Genomic DNA, 20,410 nt, shown 5'->3' with positions numbered 1-20,410 from the left:
TCACAGAAATACTTGAGACAATCAACTTAAAAGGAAGAAAGACTTATTTTGGCTCACAGTTTCAGAAGTTTCAGTCCACGGTTGGTCGGCTCCATTGTTTTGGGGCCTATTGTAAGGCAGAACATCATGGCAGGGAGTGCATGGTGAAGCAAAGTCACTCACCTGGTGGCTGGGAAGGAGGGGGATGGGCTGGTGTTCTAATACCCCTTTGAGGGCATGCACCCATGTTCTAACTCCCTTCCCCTAGGCCCATCACCTCTCAATAGCACTACAGGCTGGTAACCAAGACTTTAGCATAAGGGCTTTTGAGGAACATTTAAGATCCAAACTATAATAGTCATTAGTCCAAAAAGTATTTAAACATGGATTATGATCCAAGTTATTTAGTATGGAAATAATAATATGGGGATTTCTTCATGGAGACTTAATTGTAAGGACCTATATTATATCAGTTCTATTTCTTAGCTAGAAGTTAAAAAAAGATAATTTAGAATAAGCTTATTTCTGACAAATAATATGATGCAGATTTTCAGAGGTTCTAAGAAAGTTAAATAAACATATTTTAGTAAAACCAAAACTTACTTGACATTTCTTCCAAGGAAGGTGTCACAGTATCTGAGCGTTACAATTACAACTGAATCTCTGCTTTCTGCCTATGGGAATACTGATTTTTGAGCAACAATGTGATGAATCAGAATGTTAGAGTACCTCGATTTTGATCTGGGCAGCATTTGTGTACAGGAGTTTTATAAAAAAGTCCAAATACTATACCATATTGTCATAGAAAGTATAAAAATCAAGTTTTCATCAGTGATGGAATTTGCTAAGTACTTCTAAAGTCTAGCATAGTAATAATTTAATATCTCAAAATTTTCCTAAAATCTCTTACCTTGATAATCATATCAACTACTACAGTACATAGATAGAGAGGTTTACCATTGCCCCCTCTTCCTACCATCAAGACTAGTATCAAATTTTATTTCCTGTTATTTGGGATGATTGATTCATAAAATTTGGTATATAAAATTTGAGTAATAACCCTATCTCAAGTACAAAAATAAAAAAAATCCATGTGCTAAATCCTACTCTTATAATTCATAATAACAGAGTTTGTCATTTCCAGACACAAGGCTGAGCATTTGGGTGGCATTTGCATAGGGATAGTGAATGAGGAAGTAAAGTTCAAAAGGAAATTTGAAAACATTGCCAGGATATCACTATATATGTATATGTATATATATATATATATATATATATATATATATATATATATATATATATAGGCTTTTGAGGAACATTTAAGATCCAAACTATAATCGTTGTTAGTCCAAATATTATTTAAACATGGATTATGATCCAAGTTATTTAGTATGGAAATAATAATATGGGCTTTCCTTATGGAGACTTAACTGTATTTAAATAAATAGAATTCAATATGGTTCAATCTAAAATTTATGTTGCTGCCTTATTATATTTATATAAAGCCTCTGTGATTTACAATGTTTATTTTAAATTGTAAACATGAAAATAAATTTCAAAAAATGTTCACCTTTTATTTTGGAATGTTTGAATCCCACAGAAACACACACACAAAAAAAAGAATAAAGAATCACACCGGTTATCAATATCAGTTATTAAACCAAGAGCTGTCTAGAACCAAAGACAATAGTAATGTAGGGACTAGGATTCCTTTTAGGCCATCTGTTGTTTTGTTGATGACGTTATTATTTAAGGAATATGTGAAGAACAATTAATAAAAAATGAGTCAGTTTTAGGAGAGGAGTGGTTAGGCATTACAAGTTATGTATACAGTATTTTAAAGTTATTATTTGGATGAGGAAATAGGGTAGTTCCTGTTCAGACTGTGGAGAGAAGCTCCCCAGAGTCAATGTTAATTTAATATGTAGGACACCTTTCTAAGTGATTTCAACAATGAAATGGCTTGCTTAGTAAATGGTGAGAGTTCCTCACTGGGAAGATTTTCTAGTTATAAATGTAAACTTTTAAGGTTATTACATAATTGGGAAGTAAATAAAGCTTTCCTATGTATTTAATTCTTATATATAATTATAGTACAGGTAATGATATATAACTAATATTTATTGAAGTATTATATACAAGGCAATATATGGAAGAAGGCTTTACCAGGCCTAGTCCTTTCAAGTCTTTAAAAAAAAATTCTACACAAAAACATTTTTCATCATTGACATTTTTTGATCACAAAAATTGAGGTTTAAAGAGGTGAAATAGCTTGATCAAATTTACACAATTAGAAAGCAGGGGAGTTGATACTGCATAAGGAAAAAATGAGTATCTTCTCTTGGAGATACTGTAGAAAGCATTTTTGTATCAGAAGAAAAAGAAATAGCTGTTTCCTATGTCCCAGCCACGTCCATGGCAGAATGTCTTTTTTAAACGTTTGAATGGAGACAGGCAAAACAAAACAAAACAAAACAAAACAACAACAACAAAAAAAACACTACTTATTTAGTTTTTAGCTTTCTATATTTTTGTTATCTATTTCACAATATTTACAAAAACAAAAATATAGTACAAATAGCAACCTAGTCACACTGGTCACTTTGGACAGTATAAGAATACTTGCAATTTCAAAATAAATATATTTTGGAAGACTTTTTTTTTTCCATCAAAGATTCTCACAATACCAAGCTCTTGTGAGATAGCTATTACATGAAGTTAAAAATACATTAATAATAAAGGGATGCACAACTGTTTGCTCTATCTTTCCCTGATACTTTTGCATGTTACTTGCTTTCCTGAAATGGAAGCAAAACAAATTTGCTTCTCTGGGTATGCTTATCACCTTCAAAGCTATAACCCTTTCTTTGCAGTGATCACTGTGTTTAGTGAAACTCTGTTTAGTGGAAACTTGGGTTTAACCCCAGTGAGATTTTTCACGCTGAAAAAAATCTCATAAGGAATTCTTTAGGGTCACTGCCAAATTACAAGAAGTAATTTGAAATGTAAGTGAAGCAAAATTATATTGTGCTGCTGTCTTAATGCCTTTTCTACTTGCCCTCCCTTAGCATCCCTTAATTCAGTTTTTTTCCTTATAAGAATGATCTTTCTGACTTTCTAGTAAGAGCCAGTGAGTAATCCAGTATAGTGTAAGAGAGTAGTTTCACTCTCTTGCTTTACCCTTCCCCATTTTCCCCTTTCCTGTGTGCCCTCTGCTCTGGCTTCCTGGTTTTAAGTTCTGGATGATAACTGGCAATAGCAGAGATACCATTGTAATCTACCCTTAAATTCCAGGTTTCTTTTACTGTTCAGTCTCAGAAGAAGTGTCAGCTTTCTAGTCTTGTTTATTTCATGTTGAATCATCCTGTTTTTAAGGCCAGATGTTCTTACCTTTGTAAAGCAACCATGTTTATAAGAGGACAAGACTTCCTGTTCAGAAATAGGCTCCTTTGATGGGTCTCAATGAAACCGAGCCAGCATATTCCAAAACATTCATTCTTGAACTGGCATTTCATTTCTGAAAACTTATTCATATTTATAAACAAGAGTAAATGTGCTATAAAAGAAACTCTTTTAAGGTTGCTGAAAGCTCAGCTTTTCTTTCTTCTTTTTCCAAAGATGGTATACAAAAAAAAAAAAAATAGTAAAGAGATCAATTTGCATGCTTCCCATATTAACACAATCAAGAATAATTTACAATACAAATCAGTAGGATTCCAGAGGATACATGGAAATTAGATCTTTTAAATCAAAAACTAAAGAAATTATTGAATTATAATTGCAAAGTAATGTTATCATACATTAGATGGGTTGCAGGAGCATTGTCAGTCAGTTACACAGCGTAAAGTACCCTGACACATGGATGCACCTTTTTCCACTATTTTAAAATGCTAATGATCATGAATCTGGCCTGTCTTCCAGTCAGTGAAAGGAAAGGTTAGTCTACTGCTCCCTGGCCCCAGTGGTCCAGTGTTTTCATTTATTTGTTGCTATTCCTGTGTTCTTGTTTATCTTCATTTCATTTTTGTTTTCAGTTGACATGTGGTCAGTAGGGTGCATCATGGGAGAAATGATAAAAGGTGCAGTGCTCTTTCCTGGCACTGATCGTATCCTTCTTAGCAGCCAGTGGTCTCTATGGGTGTCATTCTCAATTATTTCCCTTTTGTTTCAAATACAATAGTGTCCATGGTATACATTTGCTGCCCTTAGAGGGTTTCTGTGAGATGCAAATGTCAGATATCTACAAGCTGGCATCTGGTAGAGTAACCTTGTCTCTTAGCATGACCTTATATGGATAATACAGTATCAAAAATGAAAGATGCAACATGTTATCAAAAGGTCTGCCTTGACTCAGTTCTGCCAAACTAGTAACAGTATAATAAGAAATATATATATATATATATATATATATATATATATATATATTTGTTATTATAGATATTTGAAAATCAAAAATATATTCATAGTTACCAATTAGATGATAGAATATTTCAGTTGTAAGGCTGAAGGTTTATACTCTCATATCATAAGAATATTCACTTGGCATGGAAATCATTATTAGGCTAGATTTACATCCACCCATAAATACAAAAGTTTTAACACATATGCAGAGAACATGTGTATAGATTTCATTTTCAAGTTGACCAATCTCTTCTAGAATTCTTTTTCTCATTCTCTCAATTTACAGAAATAATAACTCCAACCCTCCTCTTATATTCTTTATATTATTAACAAGTACAATAATTAAAACCTCATTAATTAACAATGATTAAATAAAATATCTGAAGAAATCATTTTAATCACTTGGAGAAGGAAAAAGTAATTCTCTCTTAAGCAGAAAATAATTAGTAAGTAAAGACTCTGGAGGCTCTGCAGAATCAAGAAGATATGAATATTACTATGTTAATAAGTGGATGTGTGATGGGTCCCTCCATAATGCTTAAAAATAAATTACTCCCTTAAGTTAACCCAGTACTCCCTATATTCACTCACTTATGAAAATGAATGCCTTCATCATACTAAAGATAAAAACTCTACTTAAATGATTATAATTCAAAAGTAAAATTGAGCCTATAATAATGGGGTTTTAATATTTAATTAGAATCAATGTAATTACTAATATAGTGTCTCCACACCACATAATTATTAGCCATTTTCTTTAAGTTTCTGATACATGTTACAGTTCTTATCAAGTGTCTATAATATAATATGCAAACATGAAGATGATATATATTATTTATATGTGGTTTTGCACATAAATAGTCGCATATATAATTTCATACACATATTCATTTTATGTTTTAAAAGGAACAGTTTGAGAAATGACTGAATAAGGCACACACACAAATTTTATTAAATGAAAGAACTTCCCTTGATATATTTCATTCAGTTAAACATAAGTTATACTGTTTTTGCTTTCTTTCTATATTGCTGTTTTATTTTCTACCTATGTCTTTTATTAAATGGCATCTATAAATTAACCATATTCATTTTAATGCTATTTTAAAGGTATAGTGGCTTGATTGAAAACAACAATCCTTTAGATTCTTAAAAATTATGGATTTATTTTATTCCTAATGTCTTATGAGCTTGTGCTTGGCATTTGGTCTAGATATGAAATAGTCCTTAAAATTTGGCAAACTTCAGAGAATTTTATGAAAATAGATCCAATCTACAGACTTTGCTTTTCCAGAGATTCATTTTGGTAATTGATTGACTGTGGGTAATTGATGACTATGACCTGTAAGTTAAAATTATTATTTTCCTTACTTTCTTTACATTTTCTATTAAAATATAAAACTTATTTCCACAACTGAGTTATTAAACACAGCTTAACATTTTTCAGAATCTTTTTTTGGGGGGAGAAGTTGCTTGGGTTTCATTTTTTTACTTGGATGCCAAAATCTCTTATAAGCAATGCTTAAGGCTGCTGGTAATGTTACAAGGTCAAGTTAGATGCCTTGGGTATTTTGATATTGAGCCATTTCCTAAGGTCGCTTAGGAAGACAAGAAATTTGCAAATGTCTTAGAGGACAAATTAGCTGTAGTCTTTTAATAATTTCAAGCATGTTGATTAAAGGTTTAAATCAGTGGGTTTTTTTTAAATGTGAATTATGGCCTCTGAATATAATAAAGTTAATTTTTTAAAATATAAGATAGATTACTTGTTTAAAAAATTCTTTGTTATCAGAAATGGCTTATCTAAAAAGACAGTAAAATTATATTTAAATCTATTATTTAAATAAAGACTTCAAATGTAGCTGGAGATAGACAATATGTATAATAAAAATTTATATAATATATTATGAGGAATCATTTTCAATCAAAATACCCTAATTTATATAAAGGCATTCTCAATCAAGATTTTAATATCTCTTAAAATATGAGCTATGCATATTGTTCTAACATATAATTCAACAATAATACTTAAAATATTAATAATATATTTTTATCTTTTATACCTAAAAAAATTGAACATGTTATTTTTGGTTAGAAATTTAGGTAGCCAAATAGTTCTTAAAATTGTATATAATTTTATTCTATTTTAGTAGTAGAATTGTTAAAGTATGTATTAACTGAATTTCATTCAATCAACTATTTTTAACTCTCTTCCAGATAATCAGAATTCAATGATTGAAGTAATTTGGCGGGGGGAGCTAGCAAATTTGATCATAGCTGATATTTTTACTTTAAAATTATAAAAATATTTTCTATTATTCAAGTGAGTTATTATTAAATATATAACTCTGGAAGATTAATAAAATGAACACATACACTACCACTGAGTTTAAAAAATAGAACACTACATATATGTATATATATATATATATTTTTTTTTTTTTTTAAGAGAGAGAGAACTTTTTAATATTTATGTTTTAGTTTTCGGTGGACACAACGTTTTTATTTTATTTTTATGTGGTGCTGAGGATCTAACCCAGCACCCTGCACATGCCAGGTGAGTGTGCTACCACTTGAGACACATCCCCAGCCCACTACCAATATTTTTTAATCCTTTTGTTTACTCTCTTCCAGCCACAGCTTCTCTTGTCCTCAAAGTGTGACCATAAGCTTTTGATTTTACTATCTCCTTGACTATCCTCATATTTTTACCACATGCAGATTTGTCCTTAAACAATATACAGTTTAGTTGTATGTTTTGCATAGCATATTGTCATTGTTCTCTTTTGACATATTTTTTAGAAAAACGTAACATTTTACTTTTTGTATTTATCCATGTTGATGTATTAGAAATAGTTAACCCTTTTCACAGCTGTAGAGAATTCCAGCTTATGAATATCCTACAACTAATCCATTTAGACTTCAAATAGACTTCAGAATATATTACTTAGTATTTAAAATATTAAGAATATATTTAATATATTAAGAATATTAATATATATTAAAAATATTATTTTGTTTTGCTTTTATAAATATACTATAACGAATTTATAAATTTGTTATTTTAATTTATATTTTATAATATTTATAAATTTTATATAATATAACAATATATTAAAGGTATTATTTTGTTTTGCTTTTATAATGATACTATCAACTTATATCTTATATATTGGATTTCCATAATATAAATTGCTGTAATCATGACAGACAAATTTCTAACGTTACTGTATAACTTAAAAATGGTTTTCCAAATAACAGTTTGTATCTGTTTGCTGTCTGCTCCACATCCTCACCAGCTTTTGGTATTTTTTATTTAAAGAAATATTTTTGGTACTGGGGCTTAAATCCAGGGGGCTTTATTACTGAGCTACATCCCTATCCCTCTTTATATTTTATTTTGAGACAAGGTCTTGCTAAGTTGCCCAAGTTGGCCTTGAACTTGAGATCCACCTACTTTAGCCTCCCAAGTCATTAGACTTTTAGGCATGGCCACCATGCCCTGGCTTCAGATTCATTTTTAAATGAACTACCAATCTCTTGAATTCAAAAACATACTCATCACTGGAACTTCAATTTACATTTAATGGACTACCCAGGAGGCTAAGCAGCTTTTCCTAAGATTATTGGCCATTAGTAATTTCTGTTGTTTTTGAAACTCTGTTCTATTGTGTTTTTTTCCTATTAATTATTAGAAGGTGTTTATATAAACACTTTGTTCATATAAACACTGGCATTTTGTCTTTGTCAGTTTCATGTGTTGCAAATGTCTTCCCCATTTGTACTATTTTCTAATTTTATTTTATAGTGATTTTTTAATTTGGTAATCTGTTTTTTTCCTTTGGTTCCTATATTTTTATGGCTTAAGAATTCTTTTACCTTTATGTTCTCTGGTAATTAAACTCAGTGCTTAAAAAATATAATCATCTACATTTAATTGTTGGTCCAATTGAGATATATACACACACAAAGGAAGGATCCATTTTAATTTTTCCCAGTTCTTTGTATTGACTAACTTATTCTTTCTTTACTGACCTATAATGCTGTCTCAGTTACACATTTCCACACATCATGGTGGTTCTGGTTTCTATATTCTATCTCACTGGTCTGATGTTTATCTCTACCACTACTATCCTCTTTTAATGAATAAAAATGTATATATTCTTCAATTAAAATATATACTCTTCAACTTTATCAGGTAGGGTAAGTAATGCCTCCTTTTTGTCTCATTCAATAGTATCTTGACTGTTAATATACCATTGTTCTTCCATAAACATATTTCATATGTTTTACCAACATCTATGAAAAAATCCTTATTGGTATTTATATTGCAATTATATTAAATATGAAGTTCAATTTGTAAAAAATGAATTTTTGATTAAGACCAGTCTTTCTCCTGAATATACAAGCAACTTAGTAAACATTAATTTAGACCATTTCTCTCTCAATTTCAATGTTTTATTAACATTGAGTAATTTAGTTCTACATTTTAGGCTCATAAATGGATAAAATTATAAATTTATTGCATTCAGGTTGAATTTGTTGAAATTCACCCTATGATTACCATTTTCTTGGCTTGCCACTGCTTCTTGTGATTTAGCCCTTGATTTTGAAATTTTTTTTTCCTGAACTTCAACTTTCAGAAATTTCTTTAGTGGTGTCTTTATTAACAAAACTTTTTATTTTTTGGTTGTAACTCTTTTATTTCAAAGATGGTGTAATTAGATATAGAATTTTATATTTAATTTTATTTTCTTCTAGCATTTTAAAGATACTATATTTGCTTTTTGTTTCCAGTTGCTGGTGAATCATCAGCTGTCAGTGTAATAGTCATCATGGGCGATAGACTGTCCTATTCCTTCATCTAAGATTTTTTTCTTGGTGTTTGTTTTGTAGCTGTTTTCCTACCAGGCAACTAGGTGTGGGTTTATTTTTACTTATATATATTATATTATATATATTATATATAATATAATATAATATATAATATATATTATATTATATATATAATTTTTTTTTTATATATATATATATATATATATATATATATATATATATATATATATACACACACACACACACACACATAGAGGTCAAAAAAAACCCTGATATATATATATCAGGGTTTTTTTTGACCTTTTCTTTCCTCTTCATGTGCTCATTTATAATGAAAACAGATGTTAGTTCCTTATGTATTAAGTCACTTATTCATATTTTATGTTATCAGATTTTGAGGATTTTTGAAGGAAAAGCACATTTTCAAATGAAAAATAATACAGCTAAAGAGTTTCTTTCTTTCTTCCCCCTTTTTTTTGTTCCCCCACTTTTTTGTTGTTGTTGTTTGTTTTCTTGACCTTGTATAAGTTTGATTGTCTCTTTTTTTACCTTTGTTGTATATGAGGTTAGAGCCAGAAAGGATGACCATCCAGAGATGGTCTTACAGAATAAGAAGTACCCCTATAATTCCTCTTAAATAGATTGTATATTTCTGGTAATGTAAAATATTTGTATAGCTCATTTGTTTAATGTAATGTTATTTACCAATTTAAAAAGGGATTTGATATTTTTTAGTTCTAAAATGGTATCACATGCAGATAGAGTCAGATCAAGCATTTTTGAAATCAAAATGTCATACAATCAAAGGAGGGTGATATTTACAACAAGGATTTAATAATGCAAATATAAAATTAAGTAGAGTTTCATAAAAGATCTGTAAAATGAGAGAGCCCAAAGATTAACCTTCAATAGCTTAATGAAAATTTGACCTCAGCAGTACACATATAAAAATATGCAAAATGTTTCTTTATTTTCTGATCTACAGAATTCAATAAGCAAGTACTCTTGTAAGAAAAAATAAATCATAGTAAGAACATATATATCAAGCATCAAATATTAGTTGTTGGATATCCATGTGCTATAGAATCCAACTAGCATTCTGCTGCCAGTGAATAAATAGTCTTTTTACTCAATTTGTCAGCTTTGAACTTTTTATGTGTTCTGGCTTATGACGTTTCCTCTCCTGTGCTCATTTATAATGAAAACAGATGTTAGTTCCTTGTGTATTAAGTCACTTATTCATATTTTATGTTACCAGATTTTGAGGATTTTTGAAAAAAAGAGAACATTTTAAAATGAAAAATAAAACAGCTAAAAACTTTCTTTCTTTCTCAGTCCCCCGCCCCCCGCTCTTTTGTTTGCTTTTTGTTGCTGGGGATGCAGCCTGAAACTTTATACATGCTAGGCATGTGCTGTATCACTGAGTTACACAGTCAGCCCTAAACTAAAAATATTTTAAAGAAACCAAACAAATCAAGCTGTAACTATGAAAGTATAAGTTCGTTTAAGAGCAAATTTTATGCAGAATTATAATTACCAAAATAAACTAATATTTTGAACTTCATGTTGAGTAGCTTCTATAATGTCCATGGGTAGTACTCTGCAGGTGATATCGACATGTCAATTCTCCCCCAGATGATGATAAGCAGAATCCCTCTCCCTCTTCTGGGAGCCCAAGTATCCCCCTTACTATAGTTTTCTATGGCTTTTAAGGGAAAGTGACATGGGGAAAAACGATTAAGGTTTTCCTTTCTGTAAAATATTCTAGATAAATAACCTTAAATTTTCTCAAAGCAAAGCGATATGGAATAATCTTCTAGTGAACTTGAACCTATTCTAATTTTTTATCATAAAACTGAAACATATTAGTACTTTATTCTTATGTGTGAACTTAGTAATTCAAAAGAGACTATTAGTGTATTCATCACTAGTGTTTCTCATAATGTAATCTAAACATCATCTAGATCACTATTGCCACTGATGGTTTCTATGATGTCAGTCAGGACCTAGAAATTCAGAATCTTATAGATCAATGGAGAATGGGGAAGGAGCTATATTTTTATAAGATTCCTATGTTATGAAGATTCAAGTTTGAGAAACATGATTTTATATCATGATTTTTACTATGTGTGTTTTCATAATCTTTTTCATAGCTGTGACAAAAGACCTGACAAGAACAATTTCAGAGGAGTAAAAGTTTATTTGGTGTTCTTTCAGAGGTCTCAATCCATAGATTTCCAACTCCATTGCTCTGGGCCCTAGGTGAGGCAGAACATCAACATGGAACTGTCTGGAAGAGGAAAAACAGCTCAGGACATGATAATCTGGAAGCAGAGAGAGAAAACTAAGCTCCTCTCAACAGGGATAAAATATATGCTCCAAAGGCATACCCCAGTGTCCTGTCTCTTCCCACTACATGCTATTGGCTTATAATTATCACCCAGTTAATCCATTCAAATAGATGAGTGCATTAGGTTAAGGCATTCATAACCCAATCATTTTCCTTCTAAACTTTCTTGCATTGTCTCTCACATGTACTTTTGGGAAAGGGCGGACATCTCATATCTAAAGTATAACATTCTACTCCTGGCCCTCAAAATCTCATGCCCATTTCACAGTGTAAAATACATTTAGTCCACTTTCAAGAGACCACATAGACTTAATAAAACTCAAAAACAAGCCATAAACATCTAACATATGAAGGCACAGAGTAAAGAGTTCCATTCTACAAAGGAAAATAATGGCATAGAAAAAAGGCATGGGACCAAAGCAAGACAAAAATCCAGCTAGGCAAACAAGTTCTATAGCTCCATGTCCAGTATACAGGCTCATGGCATTTTGTCTCTAAAAGCTTTGTATAGCTCCATGACATTTCTGATTACAGCTCACGTGGCTTCTCCCTTGGCTTATCTGTGCTCAATCCCTACAGCTTTCCTCCACAGATGTTCCATGGTACTGGCATATATTAATCTCCATTAATGGGGATCTCCATTGTGATTTTGATATCTCTCTCATATCTCCATGCATGGTACTCTCACAGGCTACCCACAGGGACTCTGACCCTGCTGTACCTTACCAAGCATCCTAGATGTTCCTTTGAAATCTTGGTGGAAGCCTTCATGACCCCCTAACTCTAGCATCCTTTAATCTTGCAGAAACAAAACCACATGTTTGATGCCAAGGTCTGCCGCCATATTGAGCAGTAGCCAAGCCTCTGGGGACCCTGGATGCATTAGCCTCTGAGTGCCTGAGTGGTGCATTATGGTAAAGCAACTTCCTAGGCCTTTTTATTCAAGCAGGGCACCCCACATTTTTCTTCTTAAGGGAATTTTTACTTTTACACCCTTGCACCTGAGATGAGTGTGGTATTACCAGTTCCTGAAATACCCTCAAGTCATCTTGCTCTGGGTAAAGTATTTAACATGTCTTTAGTGACTTTAAAGTATTTAGTAATCACAACTTCCTTTGTCCCAAATTTACTCACACTTTTTTTTTGCCAAAGTACAAGTTTTTAAAATCTTTCTGCTGTACATTCTGCCCCTGATAATTATGATAAACTTGGCTAAAAGCCACCAACATTATGCATACCACTGCCTGAATGTTATGTTGCCTAGAAATTTCTTCTATCAGATTATGAAGTTGATTACCTTTTAAATAAGCCTCAGGACATGAACAAAGTGTAGACAACTTCTTTTCCACAACATAACATGAATGGTCTCTTATCCAATTTCCAGTAGAGCCTTCCTTCATCTCTGAAATCTCATGAGCACATTCTTTACTGTCCTGGGTCCTATTGTCCTTCAAGTCTTTTGAACTTCCTCCAGAATTTTCCATTAGGCTCTGCTTTTGACAATCTAAAACTTTTCCAGATTTTTTTTTTTAACTTTCAAAATTTCCCTCACAAATTCCAAAAACTCCAAAATATTCTGAACCATATGGCCAAGTTAGTCATAGTAATGACCCCACTTCTTGGTACCAAATTGTGTTTTAGTTAGCTTTTTCACCACTGTGACCAAGAGACATGACAAGGACAATTTAAGTAGAAAAAAATTATTTAGTTTCAAAGGTCTCAGTCTCAGATGGCCAGCTGCTTTGCTCTGGGCCCAACTTGAGGCAAAACATCATGGAGGAAGGGTGTGATGGGAGAAAGCAGCTCAGAACAGGACAATCAGGAAGCAAAGAGAGAAGTTAACCTTCTCTCGATAGGGACAAAATATAGACCCCCAAAATATGCCCCCAGCAATCTTTCACCTCTAGTTACACCTAACGTGTCTACAGTAACCACCCAGTTATTTCATTCAAGTGGACTAATACACTGATTAGGTTAAGGCTCTCATAACCCAATCATTTTACCTCTAAACTTTCTTGTATTGTCTCTCATGTGAGCTTTTGGGCATACACCTCATATATAAACCATAACAACAAAGGTAATTGCCTCTATTTCCTTATTGTACTTTCATTGCAGACATTACTAATTCATCACAGCATTCTTTTCTACAGAGCTAATGTAAAGATAAAAACATTCTCAACATCTTACTTACTTAGCTTGCAAGATAAAATAGCCTTTGGTACTATTCTATACATAAATTTCTATTAGGCAATATTATCTTTAGGGACAGCTAAGAATTTGAAGACACATATTGATATTCTCTAAGTAGTAAATAGAGGTCACAATTTTTTTCACAAACCATTGTACCTAAAACAGAATAGAAAGCAAGTCAGAAATCATGATGATGTTAACTCTGGAAATGTTACTACTAATAACAAAAAGTAATTTTTAAAAATGGAAGAAAACCTTAAAAAAATAGAACTTGGAAATGTACAGAAGGAGAAAGTCATTAAACAGTTCTGTTTTATTCCACTCAGAAGCTTCTGCAGGCTTCAATGTTCATAGCATAAATTATGTTCATAATTATGACCAAAATACCCAGCAAATTACGAGGTATTTTTCATATATTATGTTCAAGGCATCATCTGATATGTTTTAGAAAGTGTCCAACCAGGGAAGCTAAAGCAAGAGAAGTGTTTAAACTTTAAGTTAACTATTAGCTAACTGATATTAACTGGAATAATTTTCAGTCTGAGGATTTTAGATACTCATCTTCACTATCCATATGTACTTTGTTTTATTCTCCTATTAAAATACTATTTATTGGAAACCTTGATAATATTCAACCACATGTGCAAATTGTCCTGTCATCATATTCTACTTATCAAGTCAAACTTTTTTTGCAATGTAACTTTACTTTTGTGTAGTGAATTTAGAATTAGATGAGGAAATTTACTGTCAAATAGTCCTTATTAAATGCCATTTTCCCATTTTTATTCAATGCCTTTGGTAATTTATGTTAGGGTAATACTTTCTGAAACAGTATATCAAAAATATAAAAACACATATATTTACTGATATTTTGATAACTGGATAGTACTAGTCTCTAAATATTCACACCCACAACCTATTTATCATGAAAACAAAGACTTATGGATGTTCTAAAGCTAATAAATCTTTTTACAAAAATAATTTTAGCCATTATATTTTAAAATATACATAATGCTAACATTTATACATACTCATAAAATCCAGTTAATATTTTATGTATTCTTATAATCAATAATTTTTCTTTAAGAATCACCTTATTTTCTACTTAAAATATCAACAAAATTGATAGTTTATATAAATATGTTGACCTGAAAGATGTGAAAGTAGCTTCAGAGACATTCTTTACAAGGATTGCCTGTGACAAATTATACAATCAGTTTATGACCAAACAAAGCAATTATTTTAACCACACCAATTCCAAATTTGCTCTTTTCTTTACTGGAATACTTGAAATAAAAACTAGACCTGGAACCAGGAGATATGACTTCAAGTCTTGGCTTACATTTGATTATAAAAATTCATATTAAAAAATCATTAATGTGCTCAACTAAGTTGGACATAGTTGTACATGTAATTGTCCCATAAGAATCTGGAAACAAGAACATGCACTGGAACATACACGTGTTTAAGGGAAGAAGGAACTTGAAATGGATGAATTAAAATAAAGGCACAGAATTTCAAAAATGGCAATACCTAACATTTAACTATTTCATTGGAAATAATAAAGACTTTTGCCCCCTTCTTTTTGTGGATTGTTACATCAAGGTGCACAATAGTGTTTCATTTAAAAGAATTTATATTAATTAGGTATAATTTTGTCCATACTCTTAATTATGACTTATAAAACTTCTTGTTTAACAAATTCTAGAATATCTGACTCTCAAGTTTTACTCTAACATACCATAGAATTGTTTGGGAAATCTTACTTTAAAAGCACTTTAGTAAATAATTTTATGATTCTAGCTTAATGGAGTTAGAACATAATTATGTGCAGGTAGCATTTTGCCACTTCTTTATGACTTCTTTATTGAAAATCCAGTGATTTTTTTTTCTCTATTGTAAGTTTGACATCAAGTGTTTAGAGTTCTAAGCAAGTTTGACCAATGACTAAAGGATGCGTTGGTAGGGCATGGTAGCCTAATTGTCTTTGGAAGCCCTCTTTCAAAATTTACAATGACAAGCACTGAATCTTAACATCATGAATGTTTTTCTGTTTACATGTATCTAAGTAGTTGTAGCTTACCTGTAGCCATAGATGTAAAATTAGTTTTTGTCTAAAAGTAACTTGTAACTCTAACCTTACATAATGTTTTAATTTCTTTATTTCTGATGATTCTGACTTACTACTATAGTCTCATGCACATAAGCACTTTAATGAACTTTCACTGAACCATGTTCTTTTTAAATTATTGCTGAGATCTTGTGAGGAAATAGTCTTCAGTTTTTCCTACCTGCATTTCATTGTTGATAGTCCATAGTTATATACACACTCCATTATAGAAACTGAGAGTATATACAGCAATTTAGGTCTTTTTAGTCAGGTTATAAGGGAGGTAGAAAATTTGCAAAATAATATTATCTTTGTTCAACCTTCTATCTACTGTTTGTATTTTAGAGTTTTTCATATTAAGATAGTTAGTTTTGTCTTTTATCAGAACTGCCATTTTTTTTGTCCAACCATTTCAAATAACTATAAATAAAGGCTTCTCACCCCTCAATTTTTATGGTGAGGGTCTCTGAATGGTTTTATATCACTTTGGTAGAGATGAGTAAAACTAAAGGAAAGAGATGTGGAAGAATAAACAATAAAGGAGAGAGGAGAGGAGGTATTGGATTTAAGACATATTTCTATTCCTCTATCATTTATTGTCCTATGGCAAGAAAATATGGAATCAGCTCCTTCTAGCTGGTTCTTCAGTTTTCATGGGTGGCGTTTATTATTCTCAAAGTTCTGATGTATGAAATACTAATGATAGAGGTAAAAGAGATTCTCAATCACCAGAGGCTGGAGAGGGGAGAGAAGAGAAGCTGGGAGCTGGATTCAATAGATACTACATTTTAGTTAGATAAGAAAAATAAATTCTGGTGTCCTATTACCTATAGGGTGACTATAGATAAAGATAATATAATATATATTTCAGAAAAGTTAGAAGAAAGAATTTTTAATGATTTTTCCACAAATAAATGAAAAATGAGAAGATAGAGATGCTTGCCATCATTTGAATGTTATATAATGTATATGTATCAAAACACCTCCTAGTACACCATAAATTTGTGTATTTTTGTGTGTTAATTAAAAAATTAAAAGCAGTGTAATATGTATAAGTAAAAAATCATTAATTTTTGTTGAATTTTTGTTGTTCACATAGGTTTATTTAATAACAGCATAGTATTTAACATGCTTATTTTTTAAAGAAGAAAATTCTTAAAGATAATTTAAGAAAAATGTAAATAAATATTATTCAAAATATTTATGTACTTGTTATTTTAAAAATATAAATGATTGAGGTAGATTCAGGTTAAAAATATCACTATGAAGTATACTTTTTAATTGTAAACCACATGACTGTATAGATGCCTTCTTGATATGATTCATTCTTCTTGTGTTATTTGGATAACTTTTTAAATTTGCAAACCAAAGACAATTTCATAATCCTATTTTTGTTTAAAAAAATACTGTCTTCCAAAAGTGTGTAAGTTCCAAAAGAAGAGTCAAAATTCTGAAAGGACTCATTGCTTGAAAATTCTAAGTTTATGTGTTTATCTTATGTTGGTTATTAAAACTCTAGTTTTTATTGATGATGGTTCAGGATTCTGAAATGTTAGCTTCTTGATGATCAAGAGGCAAGAGCTAGTGGTCTGCACTTCTTTTTTTCCCTTAACCATTAAATTCTCAGATATTGACCAGTGGAATAAGGTAATTGAGCAACTAGGAACACCTTGCCCGGAATTCATGAAGAAATTGCAACCCACAGTACGAAACTATGTGGAGAATCGACCCAAGTATGCAGGACTCACCTTCCCCAAGCTCTTTCCAGATTCCCTCTTCCCAGCGGACTCTGAGCACAATAAACTTAAAGGTAGGCCCTCCAGAGACAATTTAAGAATCTCTGTGCAGGACAGAAGCTAAATAGCTTGTTGTTTAGAGACCTATCTTTAACTTCAATTACTTCAAGTTAAGGAAGGGTATTTTTAAAAAGACCATTTTTACCAAGGGGAGTGGCTGAGGACTTTATAATTGGATATTCAGAAGGAAGGGTAAGAATAAAGTGTGTTAACAAGATTTAGGTTAACTATTTCATAGAGTATACTCAGAAATTTAAATTGTTTTTTGAAGTAAGTTTCAGAAACCAATGTAATATACATCGATCATGCTTTCAATCCTTTCTATTGGTCTGAAAATATTTTCAGTGCCTGTTTTCAGTTGTAAAATCTTGGAGTTGTAAAATCAGATGTTTGAGTTTGTTTTATTTGTATTGTGGGTTTCTTTTATTTGTATTTTAGCATTTTATTTCTATTTATAGTGCTTTTTCAATTGACAGTGGTAAATGAAATTTCACCTATTCATTTTTATTCAATATAAACACTTATTAACAAGTGATTCTTTTCTACCATGATGTCTGCAGTTAATAACTGGAGTAACAAATCTCAGTATCTTCCCCCCAAATATTGAGGTAAAAAGGCCTTTGATTCATTTGGAAACTAGGCACAAATTTGGCAATGTATTAACTGTAAGATAAATAATATCCTATTTTCTGTTATACTTTAGGACACTCCTGAGAACTCATTTTGAAGGAAATCTGATAGCCCCAACCCCACTCAAGGTTCAAATTCTGCCACTGTGCCTTGAAATCTGTGTGACTCTGGGCAAGTTATCTCTTTGTACACATGGAGGCAGGGATTTGTTGGGAGGATTAATTTGCTTAATGTTGCACTTAATACAGTGCTTATAACAAATACTAAATACTGTTAAAAATAATAAAAAATATATTTAAAAATACTTATATGTGATCAAAAAAGAAAAAAGTTAAGACACACGCTTTGAAATATAACCCTAAGTGTTCAGTGGAGAATCCTTATCTATAGACATAACTAACCAATTTTGAATATCTATGGTAGACTTACATGAGACAGAGACACTATAATGCAGTGCTACTATTGTCTAAAACATTTTTGTTGCTTCCAAACTTTTACCTAGTGGATTTTAAATATTCCATATTGTTCCTTTGTTCTTGATACTTAAGCTTCACAGTGGATTTCTTTATTTAGCTTTCCTATGGACTTTAGGTATGGTATGGACTAAATTATTACCAACTCCATAATTTTTAAGATCAACATTATCCTTATGCAGATTGGGAAAGAGCTAATACTCGAAGAAGAGATATTTTAGCATTTATTCCTTCAGGATGCTAATTGAGATGTTAGGTAAAATCATCCCTTCTGATGAAGACACTTGTAGTATAACAAGTGAAGTGAAAACAGCAAAGCTCTCATTAAACTACTGAATGATAATGACGGCACTTGTAGAAAAATTATTAAAGTATATCATGCTCTGTAATGTAATTCCAACTTTCTTGAGTTTGCTTTAAAATTTTTTTTTAGTTATATATGAACACAATATCTTTATTTTGTTTGTTTATTTTTATGTGGTCTGAGGGTTGAACACAGTGCCTCACATGTGAGGGGCAAGCGCTCTGCCACTGAGCCACAACCCCTGCCCCCTGAGTTTTCTTTTTAAGTGGAACCTCTATAATTATATTCTTTGTAAAGGATAAACTATTTTATTATTGTTATGATTATTTAATTTAATTTTAGTATAAAATTGCCACATTGTTAAGAATCATAACTTACAAATAGCCAAAATAAACAATATATTTCATTATATTTGAAAAAGAGCATAACAGATTTTTTTTTGCAAATGAAAGATAAAGCATTGAAATATTTTCCTCATTTTGTTTCAGACATAAGATATTTACTATTATTTCTTCCTAAGATGATTTGGTATTAGTATAGTTCATGCCCCTATTCCAGCCCCTACCCTAAAAAGAGAAATATGTTGGGTTTGATAGAATAATAAAAGGGAAAATAGGTGTAAAATCATTTATAAATCAAAGAAGTCTTTCAAACAATGAAATAAATAGCCATTAGGAGGCCACTGGTAATGAGAAAGATTAAAGTTTGAATTAACATACAAGTCTTTTTATATTTTTATTATTCTTATAAGCTTCAAACTTCTATTTGTAAATAATACTAATGATTTTCTGTGATTGAATTTACCAGGAAAATGGTTAATAGACATAAAATATTCTAAACAATTAGGTAACTAGTGATTTTTCATGTTAGAACAAGACATCAGAAGGTTTATTTATTGAAATGTGAAGACACATGAAAATACAGAATAAGTGAAAATGGCTTGCTACATTTTAACTGTAGTTTTGTTAAAATTATATTAAAAATATTTGACCAACAAATAACTGACAAAATGAACAGCACAGAAAAGATATGCCCATAAATACAGTGGTTGACTTGAACTTATGGGGACAATTGGTATTTTCTGATTTTCATATTATATTATTTTCAGTTTTGCACAATTTACCTACTTGCTTTACTCTGAAAAACTGATGAAATAAAAATTGATATATGTATATCAATATATATATATATATTTTCATTATTTATTCTTAAATCAATTCCTTTAATTTTGAAGTTTGTTTTACTATATATTTGGAACCAGCTGAATATTTTTACTATTAAACCTTTCTATCAATTGAATAACAATTTTGGTTTAAGATATTTATTTCCATTCAAACAGTAATT

General features: G+C 30.9%; 1 protein-coding gene across 3 annotated transcripts in view; it reads left to right on the top strand.

The window, feature by feature from the left end:
- The window catches only part of Mapk10 (mitogen-activated protein kinase 10), a 156,951-nt gene that overhangs the window by 95,423 nt on the left and 41,118 nt on the right, over positions 1-20,410 (top strand). For 2 of the 3 annotated variants that reach the window (XM_077803263.1, XM_077803262.1), the window contains one exon: positions 17,491-17,673. In XM_077803263.1, coding sequence (XP_077659389.1) covers positions 17,491-17,673 — 183 coding nt within the window. Of the gene's footprint in view, positions 1-4,013; positions 4,086-17,490; positions 17,674-20,410 lie in introns of all 3 variants that reach the window. The other variant, XM_026413760.2, reaches the window with a different exon arrangement.

The sequence above is a fragment of the Urocitellus parryii genome, chromosome 10 (assembly GCF_045843805.1).
Source record: "Urocitellus parryii isolate mUroPar1 chromosome 10, mUroPar1.hap1, whole genome shotgun sequence".
Taxonomy (NCBI): domain Eukaryota; kingdom Metazoa; phylum Chordata; class Mammalia; order Rodentia; family Sciuridae; genus Urocitellus; species Urocitellus parryii.
The sequence above is the reverse complement of the archived record's forward strand: the minus strand, read 5'-3'. Positions and strand labels throughout refer to the sequence as shown.